This window comes from Oncorhynchus kisutch, unplaced genomic scaffold (assembly GCF_002021735.2).
Source record: "Oncorhynchus kisutch isolate 150728-3 unplaced genomic scaffold, Okis_V2 scaffold849, whole genome shotgun sequence".
In the NCBI taxonomy this organism is placed as follows: domain Eukaryota; kingdom Metazoa; phylum Chordata; class Actinopteri; order Salmoniformes; family Salmonidae; genus Oncorhynchus; species Oncorhynchus kisutch.
This window is the reverse complement of record NW_022262794.1, coordinates 41,675-60,000: the sequence shown is the minus strand read 5'-3', so window position 1 is coordinate 60,000 and position 18,326 is coordinate 41,675. Positions and strand designations below refer to the sequence as shown.

Below are 18,326 nucleotides of genomic sequence, written 5' to 3'. Positions count from 1 at the left end.
GACACATCTCTGACTGAGACCCAACTATAGCAGACTGGTTAATTAGACACATCTCTGACTGAGAGGAGACCCAACTATAGCAGACTGGTTAATTAGACACATCTCTGACTGAGACCCAACTATAGCAGACTGGTTTATTAGACACATCTCTGACTGAGACCCAACTATAGCAGACTGGTTAATTAGACACATCTCTGACTGAGACCCAACTATAGCAGACTGGTTAATTAGACATCTCTGACTGAGACCCAACTATAGCAGACTGGTTAATTAGATACATCTCTGACTGAGACCCAACTATAGCAGACTGGTTAATTAGACACATCTCTGACTGAGAGGAGACCCAACTATAGCAGACTGGTTAATTAGACACATCTCTGACTGAGAGGAGACCCAACTATAGCAGACTGGTTAATTAGACACATCTCTGACTGAGAGGAGACCCAACTATAGCAGACTGGTTAATTAGACACATCTCTGACTGAGAGGAGACCCAACTATAGCAGACTGGTTAATTAGACACATCTCTGACTGAGACCCAACTATAGCAGACTGGTTAATTAGACACATCTCTGACTGAGACCCAACTATAGCAGACTGGTTAATTAGATACATCTCTGACTGAGACCCAACTATAGCAGACTGGTTAATTAGACATCTCTGACTGAGACCCAACTATAGCAGACTGGTTAATTAGATACATCTCTGACTGAGACCCAACTATAGCAGACTGGTTAATTAGACACATCTCTGACTGAGACCCAACTATAGCAGACTGGTTAATTAGACACATCTCTGACTGAGAGGAGACCCAACTATAGCAGACTGGTTAATTAGACACATCTCTGACTGAGACCCAACTATAGCAGACTGGTTTATTAGACACATCTCTGACTGAGACCCAACTATAGCAGACTGGTTAATTAGATACATCTCTGACTGAGACCCAACTATAGCAGACTGGTTAATTAGACACATCTCTGACTGAGACCCAACTATAGCAGACTGGTTAATTAGACACATCTCTGACTGAGACCCAACTATAGCAGACTGGTTAATTAGACATCTCTGACTGAGACCCAACTATAGCAGACTGGTTAATTAGACACATCTCTGACTGAGAGGAGACCCAACTATAGCAGACTGGTTAATTAGACACATCTCTGACTGAGACCCAACTATAGCAGACTGGTTAATTAGACACATCTCTGACTGAGAGGAGACCCAACTATAGCAGACTGGTTAATTAGACACATCTCTGACTGAGAGGAGACCCAACTATAGCAGACTGGTTAATTAGACACATCTCTGACTGAGAGGAGACCCAACTATAGCAGGCTGGTTAATTAGACACATCTCTGACTGAGAGGAGACCCAACTATAGCAGACTGGTTAATTAGACACATCTCTGACTGAGAGGAGACCCAACTATAGCAGACTGGTTAATTAGACACATCTCTGACTGAGACCCAACTATAGCAGACTGGTTAATTAGACACATCTCTGACTGAGACCCAACTATAGCAGACTGGTTAATTAGACACATCTCTGACTGAGACCCAACTATAGCAGACTGGTTAATTAGACACATCTCTGACTGAGAGGAGACCCAACTATAGCAGACTGGTTAATTAGACACATCTCTGACTGAGACCCAACTATAGCAGACTGGTTAATTAGATACATCTCTGACTGAGAGGAGACCCAACTATAGCAGACTGGTTAATTAGATACATCTCTGACTGAGAGGAGACCCAACTATAGCAGACTGGTTAATTAGATACATCTCTGACTGAGAGGAGACCCAACTATAGCAGACTGGTTAATTAGACACATCTCTGACTGAGACCCAACTATAGCAGACTGGTTAATTAGACACATCTCTGACTGAGAGGAGACCCAACTATAGCAGACTGGTTAATTAGACACATCTCTGACTGAGAGGAGACCCAACTATAGCAGACTGGTTAATTAGACACATCTCTGACTGAGACCCAACTATAGCAGACTGGTTAATTAGACACATCTCTGACTGAGACCCAACTATAGCAGACTGGTTAATTAGACACATCTCTGACTGAAACCCAACTATAGCAGACTGGTTAATTAGACATCTCTGACTGAGAGGAGACCCAACTATAGCAGACTGGTTAATTAGACACATCTCTGACTGAGACCCAACTATAGCAGACTGGTTAATTAGACACATCTCTGACTGAGAGGAGACCCAACTATAGCAGACTGGTTAATTAGACACATCTCTGAGAGGAGACCCAACTATAGCAGACTGGTTAATTAGACACATCTCTGACTGAGACCCAACTATAGCAGACTGGTTAATTAGATACATCTCTGACTGAGAGGAGACCCAACTATAGCAGACTGGTTAATTAGACACATCTCTGACTGAGACCCAACTATAGCAGACTGGTTAATTAGACACATCTCTGACTGAGACCCAACTATAGCAGACTGGTTAATTAGACATCTCTGACTGAGACCCAACTATAGCAGACTGGTTAATTAGACATCTCTGACTGGGAGGAGACCCAACTATAGCAGACTGGTTAATTAGACACATCTCTGACTGATAAACCTGCGGTTACTATGGAAACCGTAGCTGTCCGTCACCACTACTGAGCTAATGGAAATAGGCCCATGCTCCAACCTCTTAGTTTTAGAGAGGTTTTAGCTAGCAGAATGATACATATTAGGATCAGCAGAACGTGTTTCAACGTCTTGTTTTTAGCCTGAAATGATCTCTGCTGTGTTGCAAGTGAAGACTAAGCCTCTGAGCGTCACAGTGTGGACCTAACTTTTTTTTCTAACAAAGAGTAAGACATGAGGAATAGCTTTGTTTTTGGGTCAAATGCCACCCATGGATTCCCACCCCAACAACGAGTACAAAGTATCAGTTCTCTATGTTTAACAAGTAGTATGGAGCTGCTGCTTGGAGTATTGTGTCGTCATATTATGTCATGTATTCTCAGTCAATTTGAGTGTCTCCCTCCCCCCCTGTTCAGATAAATTAGTCATTGAAGTAATTTATGTCCCCTCCTACATCCTGATATTACCAGGTTCTGATCACTAGATGGTGCTGTCCCTGCTATTAGGGGATATTATTTTTAAAGAATGTAGGATGGGACATAAACCTAACAACTTCAATGAGGGTTTTATGAATAAACAACTGATATTGTGGAAGGAGTGGAAGGAGCAGTTGATGCAGGGTCAGGGTTAGAGGTCACGGTTAGAGGTCACGGTTAGTGTCGTAGCTAAATGATAGATTCCTCTCCTCCTTCCAGTGTTCCGTATGAGTGGAAGGAGCGGTTGAAGCAGGGTCAGAGGTCAGGGTTAGAGGTCACGGTTAGTGTCGTAGCTAAATGACAGATTCCTCTCCTCCTCCCAGTGTTCTGTATGGGTGGAAGGAGCGGTTGAAGCAGGGTCAGAGGTCAGGGTTAGAGGTCACGGTTAGTGTCGTAGCTAAATGACAGATTCCTCTCCTCCTCCCAGTGTTCTGTATGAGTGGAAGGAGCGGTTGAAGCAGGGTCAGAGGTCAGGGTTAGAGGTCATGGTTAGGGTCGTAGCTAAATGACAGATTCCTCTCCTCCTCCCAGTGTTCTGTATGAGTGGAAGGAGCGGTTGAAGCAGGGTCAGAGGTCAGGGTTAGAGGTCATGGTTAGGGTCGTAGCTAAATGACAGATTCCTCTCCTCCTCCCAGTGTTCTGTATGAGTGGAAGGAGCGGTTGAAGCAGGGTTGCCACATCATCCAGACCACGCCCTCCGGACGCCCTGCCAACATAAGCTCCACCTCCTCCCAGAGGATCTACGTGACGTATCGCCGCGCCACGGAGAGCCAGACCTACGCCGCCCTGGCCGTCACAGACATATGTGTCATCATCCCCGGCAAGGGAGAGACGCCACCACACACCTTCTGCAAGGTGGACAAGAACCTCAACAGCAGTATGGTGAGGGGAGGGAGGGAGGGAGGGAGGGAGGGAGGGAGGGAGGGAGGGAGGGAGGGAGGGAGGGAGGGGAGGGAGGGAGGGAGGGAGGGAGGGAGGGATGCTATGTGTTAACAGAGAGAGAGGTAGAGATAACATGGATGCTATGTATTAACAGAGAGAGAGAGGTAGAGATAACATGGATGCTATGTGTTAACAGAGAGAGAGGTAGAGATAACATGGATGCTATGTATTAACAGAGAGAGAGAGGTAGAGATAACATGGATGCTATGTGTTAACAGAGAGAGAGGTAGAGATAACATGGATGCTATGTATTAACAGAGAGAGAGGTAGAGATAACATGGATGCTATGTGTTAACAGAGAGAGAGGTAGAGATAACATAGATGCTATGTATTAACAGAGAGAGAGGTAGAGATAACATGGATGCTATGTATTAACAGAGAGAGAGGTAGAGATAACATGGATGCTATGTATTAACAGAGAGAGAGAGAGGTAGAGATAACATGGATGCTATGTGTTATTAGAGAGAGGTAGAGAGAACATGGATGCTATGTATTAACAGAGAGAGGTAGAGAGAACATGGATGCTATGTGTTAACAGAGAGAGAGGTAGAGAGAACATGGATGCTATGTGTTAACAGAGAGAGGTAGAGAGAACATGGATGCTATGTGTTAACAGAGAGAGGTAGAGAGAACATGGATGCTATGTATTAACAGAGAGAGGTAGAGAGAACATGGATGCTATGTGTTAACAGAGAGAGGTAGAGAGAACATGGATGCTATGTGTTAACAGAGAGAGGTAGAGAGAACATGGATGCTATGTATTAACAGAGAGAGGTAGAGAGAACATGGATGCTATGTGTTAACAGAGAGAGAGGTAGAGAGAACATGGATGCTATGTGTTAACAGAGAGAGGTAGAGAGAACATGGATGCTATGTGTTAACAGAGAGAGGTAGAGAGAACATGGATGCTATGTGTTAACAGAGAGAGGTAGAGAGAACATGGATGCTATGTATTAACAGAGAGAAAGGTAGAGATAACATGGATGCTATGTATTAACAGAGAGAGAGAAAGGTAGAGAGAACATGGATGCTATGTGTTAACAGAAACATTAGTCCAGCAGGTTTTTATCACATCTTATTTTATGCATCAGCTGCTCCCAGAGACCTTGGTTAGCTTAATCAGGCGTGTTAGAGCAGGGCTGGAGCACAATCCTGCAGGGGGGGAGCTATCCAGGAGGAGGGTTAGCCAAACAATAATGACTGTAACAGAGACACCAAACCCCCTCATTACTTAATGACAGAGACACCAAACCCCCTACTTACTTAATGACAGAGACACCAAACCCCCTACTTACTTAATGACAGAGACACCAAACCCCCTCATTACTTAATGATAGAGACACCAAACCCCCTCCTTACTTAATGACAGAGACACCAAACCCCCTCATTACTTAATGACAGAGACACCAAACCCCCTACTTACTTAATGACAGAGACACCAAACCCCCTACTTACTTAATGACAGAGACACCAAACCCCCTCCTTACTTAATGACAGAGACACCAAACCCCCTCATTACTTAATGACAGAGACACCAAACCCCCTACTTACTTAATGATAGAGACACCAAACCCCCTCCTTCCTTAATGACAGAGACACCAAACCCCCTCCTTACTTAATGACAGAGACACCAAACCCCCTCATTACTTAATGACAGAGACACCAAACCCCCTCCTTACTTAATGACAGAGACACCAAACCCCCTCATTACTTATCGACAGAGACACCAAACCCCCTCCTTACTTAATGACAGATACACCAAACCCCCTACTTACTTAATGATAGAGACACCAAGCCCCCTCATTACTTAATGACAGAGACACCAAACCCCCTCCTTCCTTATTGACAGAGACACCAAACCCCCTCCTTCCTTCATGACAGAGACACCAAGCCCCCTCCTTCCTTAATGACAGAGACACCAAGCCCCCTCCTTCCTTAATGACAGAGACACCAAACCCCCTCCTTCCTTAATGACAGACACCAAACCCCCTCCTTCCTTAATGACAGACACCAAACCCCCTCCTTCCTTAATGACAGAGACACCAAACCCCCTCCTTCCTTAATGACAGAGACACCAAACCCCCTCCTGCCTTAATGCCAGACACCAAACCCCCTCCTTCCTTCATGACAGAGACACCAAACCCCCTCCTTCCTTCATGACAGAGACACCAAACCCCCTCCTTCCTCCATGACAGAGACACCAAACCCCCTCCTTCCTTCATGACAGAGACACCAAACCCCCTCCTTCCTCCATGACAGAGACACCAAACCCCCTCCTTTCTCCATGACAGAGACACCAAACCCCCTCCTTTCTCCATGACAGAGACACCAAACCCCATAACGTTCTTCTACCAAACCCCCTACTGTAAAACACTCCTCTACCAAACCTCCTACTGTAAAACGCTCTTTTACCAAACCCCCTACTGTAAAATGCTCTTCTACCAAACCCCATAACGCTCTTCTACCAAACCTCCTACTGTAAAACGCTCTTCTACCAAACCCCCTACTGTAAAACGCTCTTCTACCAAACCTCCTACTGTAAAACGCTCTTCTACCAAACCCCCTACTGTAAAACGCTCTTCTACCAAACCCCCTACTGTAAAACGCTCTTCTACCAAACCCCTTACTGTAAAACGCTCTTCTACCAAACCCCCTACTGTAAATAGCTCTTCTACCAAACCCCTTACTGTAAAACACTCTCCCCTGACCTCTCCACTGTCCCCTCCCCTGACCTCTCCACTGTCCCCTCCCCTGACCTCTCCACTGTCCCCTCCCCTGACCTCTCCACTGTCCCCTCCCCTGACCCCTACACTGTCCCCTCCCCTGACCTCTCCACTGCCCCCTCCCTGACCCCTACACTGTCCCCTCCCCTGACCTCTCCACTGTCATCTCCCCTGACCTCTCCACTGTCCCCTCCCCTGACCTCTCCACTGTCTTCTCCCCTGACCCCTACACTGTCCCCTCACCTGACCCCTCCTCTGTCCCCTCCCCTGTCATAATTCAGGGTCCACCGTTGACTGCTATTGTCAACACCTTACTCCACTGATTCCCGGCGCTGTGTGTTTGGAAAGAAAGAGTGTGGTGTGATTCCAAACCAAACAACACGTGTCGTCTCTGTTTTCAGTGGGGTTCCTCTGTCTATCTGTGTTACAAGAAGTCTGTGGCCAAACCCAACACCATAGCCTACAAGGCAGGTGAGTGAACGTCCCCGGAAGAGGAGAAACTACATGTATCTGTAGAAACCCCCCTGACCCTTAGATATGTGAGGTGAGTGAACGTCCCCGGAGTAGGAGAAACGACATGTATCTGTAGAAACCCCTGACCCTTAGATATGTGAGGTGAGTGAACGTCCCCGGAAGAGGAGAAACTACATGTATCTGTAGAAACCCCCCCTGACCCTTAGATATGTGAGGTGAGTGAACGTCCCCGGAAGAGGAGAAACAACATGTATCTGTAGAAACCCCCCTGACCCTTAGATATGTGAGGTGAGTGAACGTCCCCGGAAGAGGAGAAACGACATGTATCTGTAGAAACCCCCCTGACCCTTAGATATGTGAGGTGAGTGAACGTCCCCGGAAGAGGAGAAACAACATGTATCTGTAGAAACCCCCCTGACCCTTAGATATGTGAGGTGAGTGAACGTCCCCGGAAGAGGAGAAACTACATATATCTGTAGAATCCCCCCTGACCCTTAGATATGTGAGGTGAGTGAACGTCCCCGGAAGAGGAGAAACAACATGTATCTGTAGAAACCCCCCTGACCCTTAGATATGTGAGGTGAGTGAACGTCCCCGGAAGAGGAGAAACAACATGTATCTGTAGAAACCCCCCTGACCCTTAGATATGTGAGGTGAGTGAACGTCCCCGGAAGAGGAGAAACGACATGTATCTGTAGAAACCCCCCTGACCCTTAGATATGTGAGGTGAGTGAACGTCCCCGGAAGAGGAGAAACGACATGTATCTGTAGAAACCCCCCTGACCCATAGATATGTATCTCCTGCACACAGGAGGTGGAATATCTCTGCAGTCACCACGATATTATTGCCAGTCTTTAAAACAGACATTTGTCATGGTATATCGGCAGCATAGCCTAGTGGTTAGAGCGCTGGACTAGTAACCGGAAGGTTGCGAGTTCAAACCCCCGAGCTGACAAGGTACAAATCTGTCGTTCTGCCCCTGAACAGGCAGTTAACCCCACTGTTCCCAGGCCGTCATTGAAAATAAGAATGTGTTCTTAACTGACTTGCCTAGTTAAATAAAGGTATAAAAAAAATATATATATATATATATACACATGGCCACAACCAAGAACTGCAACTACCTGTTTCATGGCCATTAGCATTACGTGGGCTGCTGTATACGTGATGTGCTGTTGTCTCTTGGTAGGGTCAGACACAGTTGGAACAGTACTATCCTCATAGAGCCCAGTCACTGTCCGAGGCCCTGTCGTCTGGTAGCTTGGTAGGGTCAGACACAGTTGGAACAGTACTATCCTCATAGAGCCCAGTCACTGTCCGAGGCCCTGTCGTCTGGTAGCTTGGTAGGGTCAGACACAGTTGGAACAGTACTATCCTCATAGAGCCCAGTGTCTGTCTGAGGCCCTGTCGTCTGGTAGCTTGGTAGGGTCAGACACAGTTGGAACAGTACTATCCTCATAGAGCCCAGTGTCTGTCTGAGGCCCTGTCGTCTGGTAGCTTGGTAGGGTCAGACACAGTTGGAACAGTACTATCCTCATAGAGCCCAGTGTCTGTCTGAGGCCCTGTCGTCTGGTAGCTTGGTAGGGTCAGACACAGTTGGAACAGTACTATCCTCATAGAGCCCAGTGTCTGTCTGAGGCCCTGTCGTCTGGTAGCTTGGTAGGGTCAGACACAGTTGGAACAGTACTATCCTCATAGAGCCCAGTGTCTGTCTGAGGCCCTGTCGTCTGGTAGCTTGGTAGGGTCAGACACAGTTGGAACAGTACTATCCTCATAGAGCCCAGTGTCTGTCTGAGGCCCTGTCGTCTGGTAGCTTGGTAGGGTCAGACACAGTTGGAACAGTACTATCCTCATAGAGCCCAGTCACTGTCCGAGGCCCTGTCGTCTGGTAGCTTGGTAGGGTCAGACACAGTTGGAACAGTACTATCCTCATAGAGCCCAGTCACTGTCTGAGGCCCTGTAGTCTGGTAGCTTGGTAGGGTCAGACACAGTTGGAACAGTACTATCCTCATAGAGCCCAGTCACTGTCTAAGGCCCTGTAGTCTGGTAGCTTGGTAGGGTCAGACACAGTTGGAACAGTACTATCCTCATAGAGCCCAGTCACTGTCCGAGGCCCTGTCGTCTGGTAGCTTGGTAGGGTCAGACACAGTTGGAACAGTACTATCCTCATAGAGCCCAGTGTCTGTCCGAGGCCCTGTCGTCTGGTAGCTTGGTAGGGTCAGACACAGTTGGAACAGTACTATCCTCATAGAGCCCAGTCACTGTCCGAGGCCCTGTCGTCTGGTAGCTTGGTAGGGTCAGACACAGTTGGAACAGTACTATCCTCATAGAGCCCAGTCACTGTCCGAGGCCCTGTCGTCTGGTAGCTTGGTAGGGTCAGACACAGTTGGAACAGTACTATCCTCATAGAGCCCAGTGTCTGTCTGAGGCCCTGTCGTCTGGTAGCTTGGTAGGGTCAGACACAGTTGGAACAGTACTATCCTCATAGAGCCCAGTCACTGTCTAAGGCCCTGTAGTCTGGTAGCTTGGTAGGGTCAGACACAGTTGGAACAGTACTATCCTCATAGAGCCCAGTCACTGTCCGAGGCCCTGTCGTCTGGTAGCTTGGTAGGGTCAGACACAGTTGGAACAGTACTATCCTCATAGAGCCCAGTGTCTGTCTGAGGCCCTGTCGTCTGGTAGCTTGGTAGGGTCAGACACAGTTGGAACAGTACTATCCTCATAGAGCCCAGTGTCTGTCTGAGGCCCTGTCGTCTGGTAGCTTGGTAGGGTCAGACACAGTTGGAACAGTACTATCCTCATAGAGCCCAGTCACTGTCCGAGGCCCTGTCGTCTGGTAGCTTGGTAGGGTCAGACACAGTTGGAACAGTACTATCCTCATAGAGCCCAGTGTCTGTCCGAGGCCCTGTCGTCTGGTAGCTTGGTAGGGTCAGACACAGTTGGAACAGTACTATCCTCATAGAGCCCAGTCACTGTCCGAGGCCCTGTCGTCTGGTAGCTTGGTAGGGTCAGACACAGTTGGAACAGTACTATCCTCATAGAGCCCAGTCACTGTCCGAGGCCCTGTCGTCTGGTAGCTTGGTAGGGTCAGACACAGTTGGAACAGTACTATCCTCATAGAGCCCAGTCACTGTCCGAGGCCCTGTCGTCTGGTAGCTTGGTAGGGTCAGACACAGTTGGAACAGTACTATCCTCATAGAGCCCAGTCACTGTCTAAGGCCCTGTAGTCTGGTAGCTTGGTAGGGTCAGACACAGTTGGAACAGTACTATCCTCATAGAGCCCAGTGTCTGTCTGAGGCCCTGTCGTCTGGTAGCTTGGTAGGGTCAGACACAGTTGGAACAGTACTATCCTCATAGAGCCCAGTCACTGTCTGAGGCCCTGTCGTCTGGTAGCTTGGTAGGGTCAGACACAGTTGGAACAGTACTATCCTCATAGAGCCCAGTGTCTGTCTGAGGCCCTGTCGTCTGGTAGCTTGGTAGGGTCAGACACAGTTGGAACAGTACTATCCTCATAGAGCCCAGTCACTGTCTAAGGCCCTGTAGTCTGGTAGCTTGGTAGGGTCAGACACAGTTGGAACAGTACTATCCTCATAGAGCCCAGTCACTGTCTGAGGCCCTGTCGTCTGGTAGCTTGGTAGGGTCAGACACAGTTGGAACAGTACTATCCTCATAGAGCCCAGTGTCTGTCTGAGGCCCTGTCGTCTGGTAGCTTGGTAGGGTCAGACACAGTTGGAACAGTACTATCCTCATAGAGCCCAGTCACTGTCTAAGGCCCTGTAGTCTGGTAGCTTGGTAGGGTCAGACACAGTTGGAACAGTACTATCCTCATAGAGCCCAGTCACTGTCTGAGGCCCTGTCGTCTGGTAGCTTGGTAGGGTCAGACACAGTTGGAACAGTACTATCCTCATAGAGCCCAGTGTCTGTCTGAGGCCCTGTAGTCTGGTAGCTTGGTAGGGTCAGACACAGTTGGAACAGTACTATCCTCATAGAGCCCAGTGTCTGTCTGAGGCCCTGTAGTCTGGTAGCTTGGTAGGGTCAGACACAGTTGGAACAGTACTATCCTCATAGAGCCCAGTGTCTGTCCGAGGCCCTGTAGTCTGGTAGCTTGGTAGGGTCAGACACAGTTGGAACAGTACTATCCTCATAGAGCCCAGTGTCTGTCTGAGGCCCTGTAGTCTGGTAGCTTGGTAGGGTCAGACACAGTTGGAACAGTACTATCCTCATAGAGCCCAGTCACTGTCCGAGGCCCTGTCGTCTGGTAGCTTGGTAGGGTCAGACACAGTTGGAACAGTACTATCCTCATAGAGCCCAGTGTCTGTCTGAGGCCCTGTAGTCTGGTAGCTTGGTAGGGTCAGACACAGTTGGAACAGTACTATCCTCATAGAGCCCAGTGACTGTCCGAGGCCCTGTCGTCTGGTAGCTTGGTAGGGTCAGACACAGTTGGAACAGTACTATCCTCATAGAGCCCAGTGTCTGTCTGAGGCCCTGTCGTCTGGTAGCTTGGTAGGGTCAGACACAGTTGGAACAGTACTATCCTCATAGAGCCCAGTGTCTGTCTGAGGCCCTGTCGTCTGGTAGCTTGGTAGGGTCAGACACAGTTGGAACAGTACTATCCTCATAGAGCCCAGTGTCTGTCTGAGGCCCTGTCGTCTGGTAGCTTGGTAGGGTCAGACACAGTTGGAACAGTACTATCCTCATAGAGCCCAGTGTCTGTCTGAGGCCCTGTCGTCTGGTAGCTTGGTAGGGTCAGACACAGTTGGAACAGTACTATCCTCATAGAGCCCAGTGTCTGTCTGAGGCCCTGTCGTCTGGTAGCTTGGTAGGGTCAGACACAGTTGGAACAGTACTATCCTCATAGAGCCCAGTGTCTGTCTGAGGCCCTGTCGTCTGGTAGCTTGGTAGGGTCAGACACAGTTGGAACAGTACTATCCTCATAGAGCCCAGTGTCTGTCTGAGGCCCTGTCGTCTGGTAGCTTGGTAGGGTCAGACACAGTTGGAACAGTACTATCCTCATAGAGCCCAGTCACTGTCCGAGGCCCTGTCGTCTGGTAGCTTGGTAGGGTCAGACACAGTTGGAACAGTACTATCCTCATAGAGCCCAGTCACTGTCTGAGGCCCTGTAGTCTGGTAGCTTGGTAGGGTCAGACACAGTTGGAACAGTACTATCCTCATAGAGCCCAGTCACTGTCTAAGGCCCTGTAGTCTGGTAGCTTGGTAGGGTCAGACACAGTTGGAACAGTACTATCCTCATAGAGCCCAGTCACTGTCCGAGGCCCTGTCGTCTGGTAGCTTGGTAGGGTCAGACACAGTTGGAACAGTACTATCCTCATAGAGCCCAGTGTCTGTCCGAGGCCCTGTCGTCTGGTAGCTTGGTAGGGTCAGACACAGTTGGAACAGTACTATCCTCATAGAGCCCAGTCACTGTCTAAGGCCCTGTAGTCTGGTAGCTTGGTAGGGTCAGACACAGTTGGAACAGTACTATCCTCATAGAGCCCAGTCACTGTCCGAGGCCCTGTCGTCTGGTAGCTTGGTAGGGTCAGACACAGTTGGAACAGTACTATCCTCATAGAGCCCAGTGTCTGTCTGAGGCCCTGTCGTCTGGTAGCTTGGTAGGGTCAGACACAGTTGGAACAGTACTATCCTCATAGAGCCCAGTGTCTGTCTGAGGCCCTGTCGTCTGGTAGCTTGGTAGGGTCAGACACAGTTGGAACAGTACTATCCTCATAGAGCCCAGTCACTGTCCGAGGCCCTGTCGTCTGGTAGCTTGGTAGGGTCAGACACAGTTGGAACAGTACTATCCTCATAGAGCCCAGTGTCTGTCCGAGGCCCTGTCGTCTGGTAGCTTGGTAGGGTCAGACACAGTTGGAACAGTACTATCCTCATAGAGCCCAGTCACTGTCCGAGGCCCTGTCGTCTGGTAGCTTGGTAGGGTCAGACACAGTTGGAACAGTACTATCCTCATAGAGCCCAGTCACTGTCCGAGGCCCTGTCGTCTGGTAGCTTGGTAGGGTCAGACACAGTTGGAACAGTACTATCCTCATAGAGCCCAGTCACTGTCCGAGGCCCTGTCGTCTGGTAGCTTGGTAGGGTCAGACACAGTTGGAACAGTACTATCCTCATAGAGCCCAGTCACTGTCTAAGGCCCTGTAGTCTGGTAGCTTGGTAGGGTCAGACACAGTTGGAACAGTACTATCCTCATAGAGCCCAGTGTCTGTCTGAGGCCCTGTCGTCTGGTAGCTTGGTAGGGTCAGACACAGTTGGAACAGTACTATCCTCATAGAGCCCAGTCACTGTCTGAGGCCCTGTCGTCTGGTAGCTTGGTAGGGTCAGACACAGTTGGAACAGTACTATCCTCATAGAGCCCAGTCACTGTCTAAGGCCCTGTAGTCTGGTAGCTTGGTAGGGTCAGACACAGTTGGAACAGTACTATCCTCATAGAGCCCAGTCACTGTCTGAGGCCCTGTCGTCTGGTAGCTTGGTAGGGTCAGACACAGTTGGAACAGTACTATCCTCATAGAGCCCAGTGTCTGTCCGAGGCCCTGTAGTCTGGTAGCTTGGTAGGGTCAGACACAGTTGGAACAGTACTATCCTCATAGAGCCCAGTGTCTGTCTGAGGCCCTGTAGTCTGGTAGCTTGGTAGGGTCAGACACAGTTGGAACAGTACTATCCTCATAGAGCCCAGTCACTGTCCGAGGCCCTGTCGTCTGGTAGCTTGGTAGGGTCAGACACAGTTGGAACAGTACTATCCTCATAGAGCCCAGTGTCTGTCTGAGGCCCTGTAGTCTGGTAGCTTGGTAGGGTCAGACACAGTTGGAACAGTACTATCCTCATAGAGCCCAGTGTCTGTCTGAGGCCCTGTAGTCTGGTAGCTTGGTAGGGTCAGACACAGTTGGAACAGTACTATCCTCATAGAGCCCAGTGTCTGTCCGAGGCCCTGTAGTCTGGTAGCTTGGTAGGGTCAGACACAGTTGGAACAGTACTATCCTCATAGAGCCCAGTGTCTGTCCGAGGCCCTGTAGTCTGGTAGCTTGGTAGGGTCAGACACAGTTGGAACAGTACTATCCTCATAAAGCCCAGTGTCTGTCCGAGGCCCTGTAGTCTGGTAGCTTGGTAGGGTCAGACACAGTTGGAACAGTACTATCCTCATAGAGCCCAGTGTCTGTCCGAGGCCCTGTAGTCTGGTAGCTTGGTAGGGTCAGACACAGTTGGAACAGTACTATCCTCATAGCGCCCAGTGTCTGTCTGAGGCCCTGTAGTCTGGTAGCTTGGTAGGGTCAGACACAGTTGGAACAGTACTATCCTCATAGAGCCCAGTGTCTGTCTGAGGCCCTGTCGTCTGGTAGCTTGGTAGGGTCAGACACAGTTGGAACAGTACTATCCTCATAGAGCCCAGTGTCTGTCTGAGGCCCTGTCGTCTGGTAGCTTGGTAGGGTCAGACACAGTTGGAACAGTACTATCCTCATAGAGCCCAGTGTCTGTCTGAGGCCCTGTCGTCTGGTAGCTTGGTAGGGTCAGACACAGTTGGAACAGTACTATCCTCATAGAGCCCAGTGTCTGTCCGAGGCCCTGTAGTCTGGTAGCTTGGTAGGGTCAGACACAGTTGGAACAGTACTATCCTCATAGAGCCCAGTGTCTGTCTGAGGCCCTGTAGTCTGGTAGCTTGGTAGGGTCAGACACAGTTGGAACAGTACTATCCTCATAGAGCCCAGTCACTGTCCGAGGCCCTGTCGTCTGGTAGCTTGGTAGGGTCAGACACAGTTGGAACAGTACTATCCTCATAGAGCCCAGTGTCTGTCTGAGGCCCTGTAGTCTGGTAGCTTGGTAGGGTCAGACACAGTTGGAACAGTACTATCCTCATAGAGCCCAGTGACTGTCCGAGGCCCTGTCGTCTGGTAGCTTGGTAGGGTCAGACACAGTTGGAACAGTACTATCCTCATAGAGCCCAGTGTCTGTCTGAGGCCCTGTCGTCTGGTAGCTTGGTAGGGTCAGACACAGTTGGAACAGTACTATCCTCATAGAGCCCAGTGTCTGTCTGAGGCCCTGTCGTCTGGTAGCTTGGTAGGGTCAGACACAGTTGGAACAGTACTATCCTCATAGAGCCCAGTGTCTGTCTGAGGCCCTGTCGTCTGGTAGCTTGGTAGGGTCAGACACAGTTGGAACAGTACTATCCTCATAGAGCCCAGTGTCTGTCTGAGGCCCTGTCGTCTGGTAGCTTGGTAGGGTCAGACACAGTTGGAACAGTACTATCCTCATAGAGCCCAGTGTCTGTCTGAGGCCCTGTCGTCTGGTAGCTTGGTAGGGTCAGACACAGTTGGAACAGTACTATCCTCATAGAGCCCAGTGTCTGTCTGAGGCCCTGTCGTCTGGTAGCTTGGTAGGGTCAGACACAGTTGGAACAGTACTATCCTCATAGAGCCCAGTGTCTGTCTGAGGCCCTGTCGTCTGGTAGCTTGGTAGGGTCAGACACAGTTGGAACAGTACTATCCTCATAGAGCCCAGTCACTGTCCGAGGCCCTGTCGTCTGGTAGCTTGGTAGGGTCAGACACAGTTGGAACAGTACTATCCTCATAGAGCCCAGTCACTGTCTGAGGCCCTGTAGTCTGGTAGCTTGGTAGGGTCAGACACAGTTGGAACAGTACTATCCTCATAGAGCCCAGTCACTGTCTAAGGCCCTGTAGTCTGGTAGCTTGGTAGGGTCAGACACAGTTGGAACAGTACTATCCTCATAGAGCCCAGTCACTGTCCGAGGCCCTGTCGTCTGGTAGCTTGGTAGGGTCAGACACAGTTGGAACAGTACTATCCTCATAGAGCCCAGTGTCTGTCCGAGGCCCTGTCGTCTGGTAGCTTGGTAGGGTCAGACACAGTTGGAACAGTACTATCCTCATAGAGCCCAGTCACTGTCTAAGGCCCTGTAGTCTGGTAGCTTGGTAGGGTCAGACACAGTTGGAACAGTACTATCCTCATAGAGCCCAGTCACTGTCCGAGGCCCTGTCGTCTGGTAGCTTGGTAGGGTCAGACACAGTTGGAACAGTACTATCCTCATAGAGCCCAGTGTCTGTCTGAGGCCCTGTCGTCTGGTAGCTTGGTAGGGTCAGACACAGTTGGAACAGTACTATCCTCATAGAGCCCAGTGTCTGTCTGAGGCCCTGTCGTCTGGTAGCTTGGTAGGGTCAGACACAGTTGGAACAGTACTATCCTCATAGAGCCCAGTCACTGTCCGAGGCCCTGTCGTCTGGTAGCTTGGTAGGGTCAGACACAGTTGGAACAGTACTATCCTCATAGAGCCCAGTGTCTGTCCGAGGCCCTGTCGTCTGGTAGCTTGGTAGGGTCAGACACAGTTGGAACAGTACTATCCTCATAGAGCCCAGTCACTGTCCGAGGCCCTGTCGTCTGGTAGCTTGGTAGGGTCAGACACAGTTGGAACAGTACTATCCTCATAGAGCCCAGTCACTGTCGAGGCCCTGTCGTCTGGTAGCTTGGTAGGGGTCAGACACAGTTGGAACAGTACTATCCTCATAGAGCCCAGTCACTGTCCGAGGCCCTGTCGTCTGGTAGCTTGGTAGGGTCAGACACAGTTGGAACAGTACTATCCTCATAGAGCCCAGTCACTGTCTAAGGCCCTGTAGTCTGGTAGCTTGGTAGGGTCAGACACAGTTGGAACAGTACTATCCTCATAGAGCCCAGTGTCTGTCTGAGGCCCTGTCGTCTGGTAGCTTGGTAGGGTCAGACACAGTTGGAACAGTACTATCCTCATAGAGCCCAGTCACTGTCTGAGGCCCTGTCGTCTGGTAGCTTGGTAGGGTCAGACACAGTTGGAACAGTACTATCCTCATAGAGCCCAGTCACTGTCTAAGGCCCTGTAGTCTGGTAGCTTGGTAGGGTCAGACACAGTTGGAACAGTACTATCCTCATAGAGCCCAGTCACTGTCCGAGGCCCTGTCGTCTGGTAGCTTGGTAGGGTCAGACACAGTTGGAACAGTACTATCCTCATAGAGCCCAGTCACTGTCTGAGGCCCTGTCGTCTGGTAGCTTGGTAGGGTCAGACACAGTTGGAACAGTACTATCCTCATAGAGCCCAGTCACTGTCCGAGGCCCTGTAGTCTGGTAGCTTGGTAGGGTCAGACACAGTTGGAACAGTACTATCCTCATAGAGCCCAGTCACTGTCTGAGGCCCTGTCGTCTGGTAGCTTGGTAGGGTCAGACACAGTTGGAACAGTACTATCCTCATAGAGCCCAGTGTCCTGTCTGAGGCCCTGTAGTCTGGTAGCTTGGTAGGGTCAGACACAGTTGGAACAGTACTATCCTCATAGAGCCCAGTCACTGTCCGAGGCCCTGTCGTCTGGTAGCTTGGTAGGGTCAGACACAGTTGGAACAGTACTATCCTCATAGAGCCCAGTCACTGTCCGAGGCCCTGTCGTCTGGTAGCTTGGTAGGGTCAGACACAGTTGGAACAGTACTATCCTCATAGAGCCCAGTCACTGTCTAAGGCCCTGTAGTCTGGTAGCTTGGTAGGGTCAGACACAGTTGGAACAGTACTATCCTCATAGAGCCCAGTGTCTGTCTGAGGCCCTGTCGTCTGGTAGCTTGGTAGGGTCAGACACAGTTGGAACAGTACTATCCTCATAGAGCCCAGTGTCTGTCTGAGGCCCTGTAGTCTGGTAGCTTGGTAGGGTCAGACACAGTTGGAACAGTACTATCCTCATAGAGCCCAGTGTCTGTCTGAGGCCCTGTAGTCTGGTAGCTTGGTAGGGTCAGACACAGTTGGAACAGTACTATCCTCATAGAGCCCAGTCACTGTCCGAGGCCCTGTCGTCTGGTAGCTTGGTAGGGTCAGACACAGTTGGAACAGTACTATCCTCATAGAGCCCAGTGTCTGTCTGAGGCCCTGTAGTCTGGTAGCTTGGTAGGGTCAGACACAGTTGGAACAGTACTATCCTCATAGAGCCCAGTGTCTGTCTGAGGCCCTGTAGTCTGGTAGCTTGGTAGGGTCAGACACAGTTGGAACAGTACTATCCTCATAGAGCCCAGTGTCTGTCCGAGGCCCTGTAGTCTGGTAGCTTGGTAGGGTCAGACACAGTTGGAACAGTACTATCCTCATAGAGC

The 18,326-nt window shown here is 49.9% G+C and overlaps 1 protein-coding gene across 3 annotated transcripts in view; it reads left to right on the top strand.

Annotated features, from left to right (window-relative positions):
* The window catches only part of LOC116362584 (C-myc promoter-binding protein), a 96,824-nt gene that overhangs the window by 40,451 nt on the left and 38,047 nt on the right, over positions 1 to 18,326 (top strand). For all 3 annotated transcript variants that reach the window (XM_031816663.1, XM_031816664.1, XM_031816665.1), the window contains 2 exons: positions 3,719 to 3,965; positions 7,150 to 7,219. In XM_031816663.1, coding sequence (XP_031672523.1) covers positions 3,719 to 3,965; positions 7,150 to 7,219 — 317 coding nt within the window. The remainder of the gene's footprint in view (positions 1 to 3,718; positions 3,966 to 7,149; positions 7,220 to 18,326) is intronic.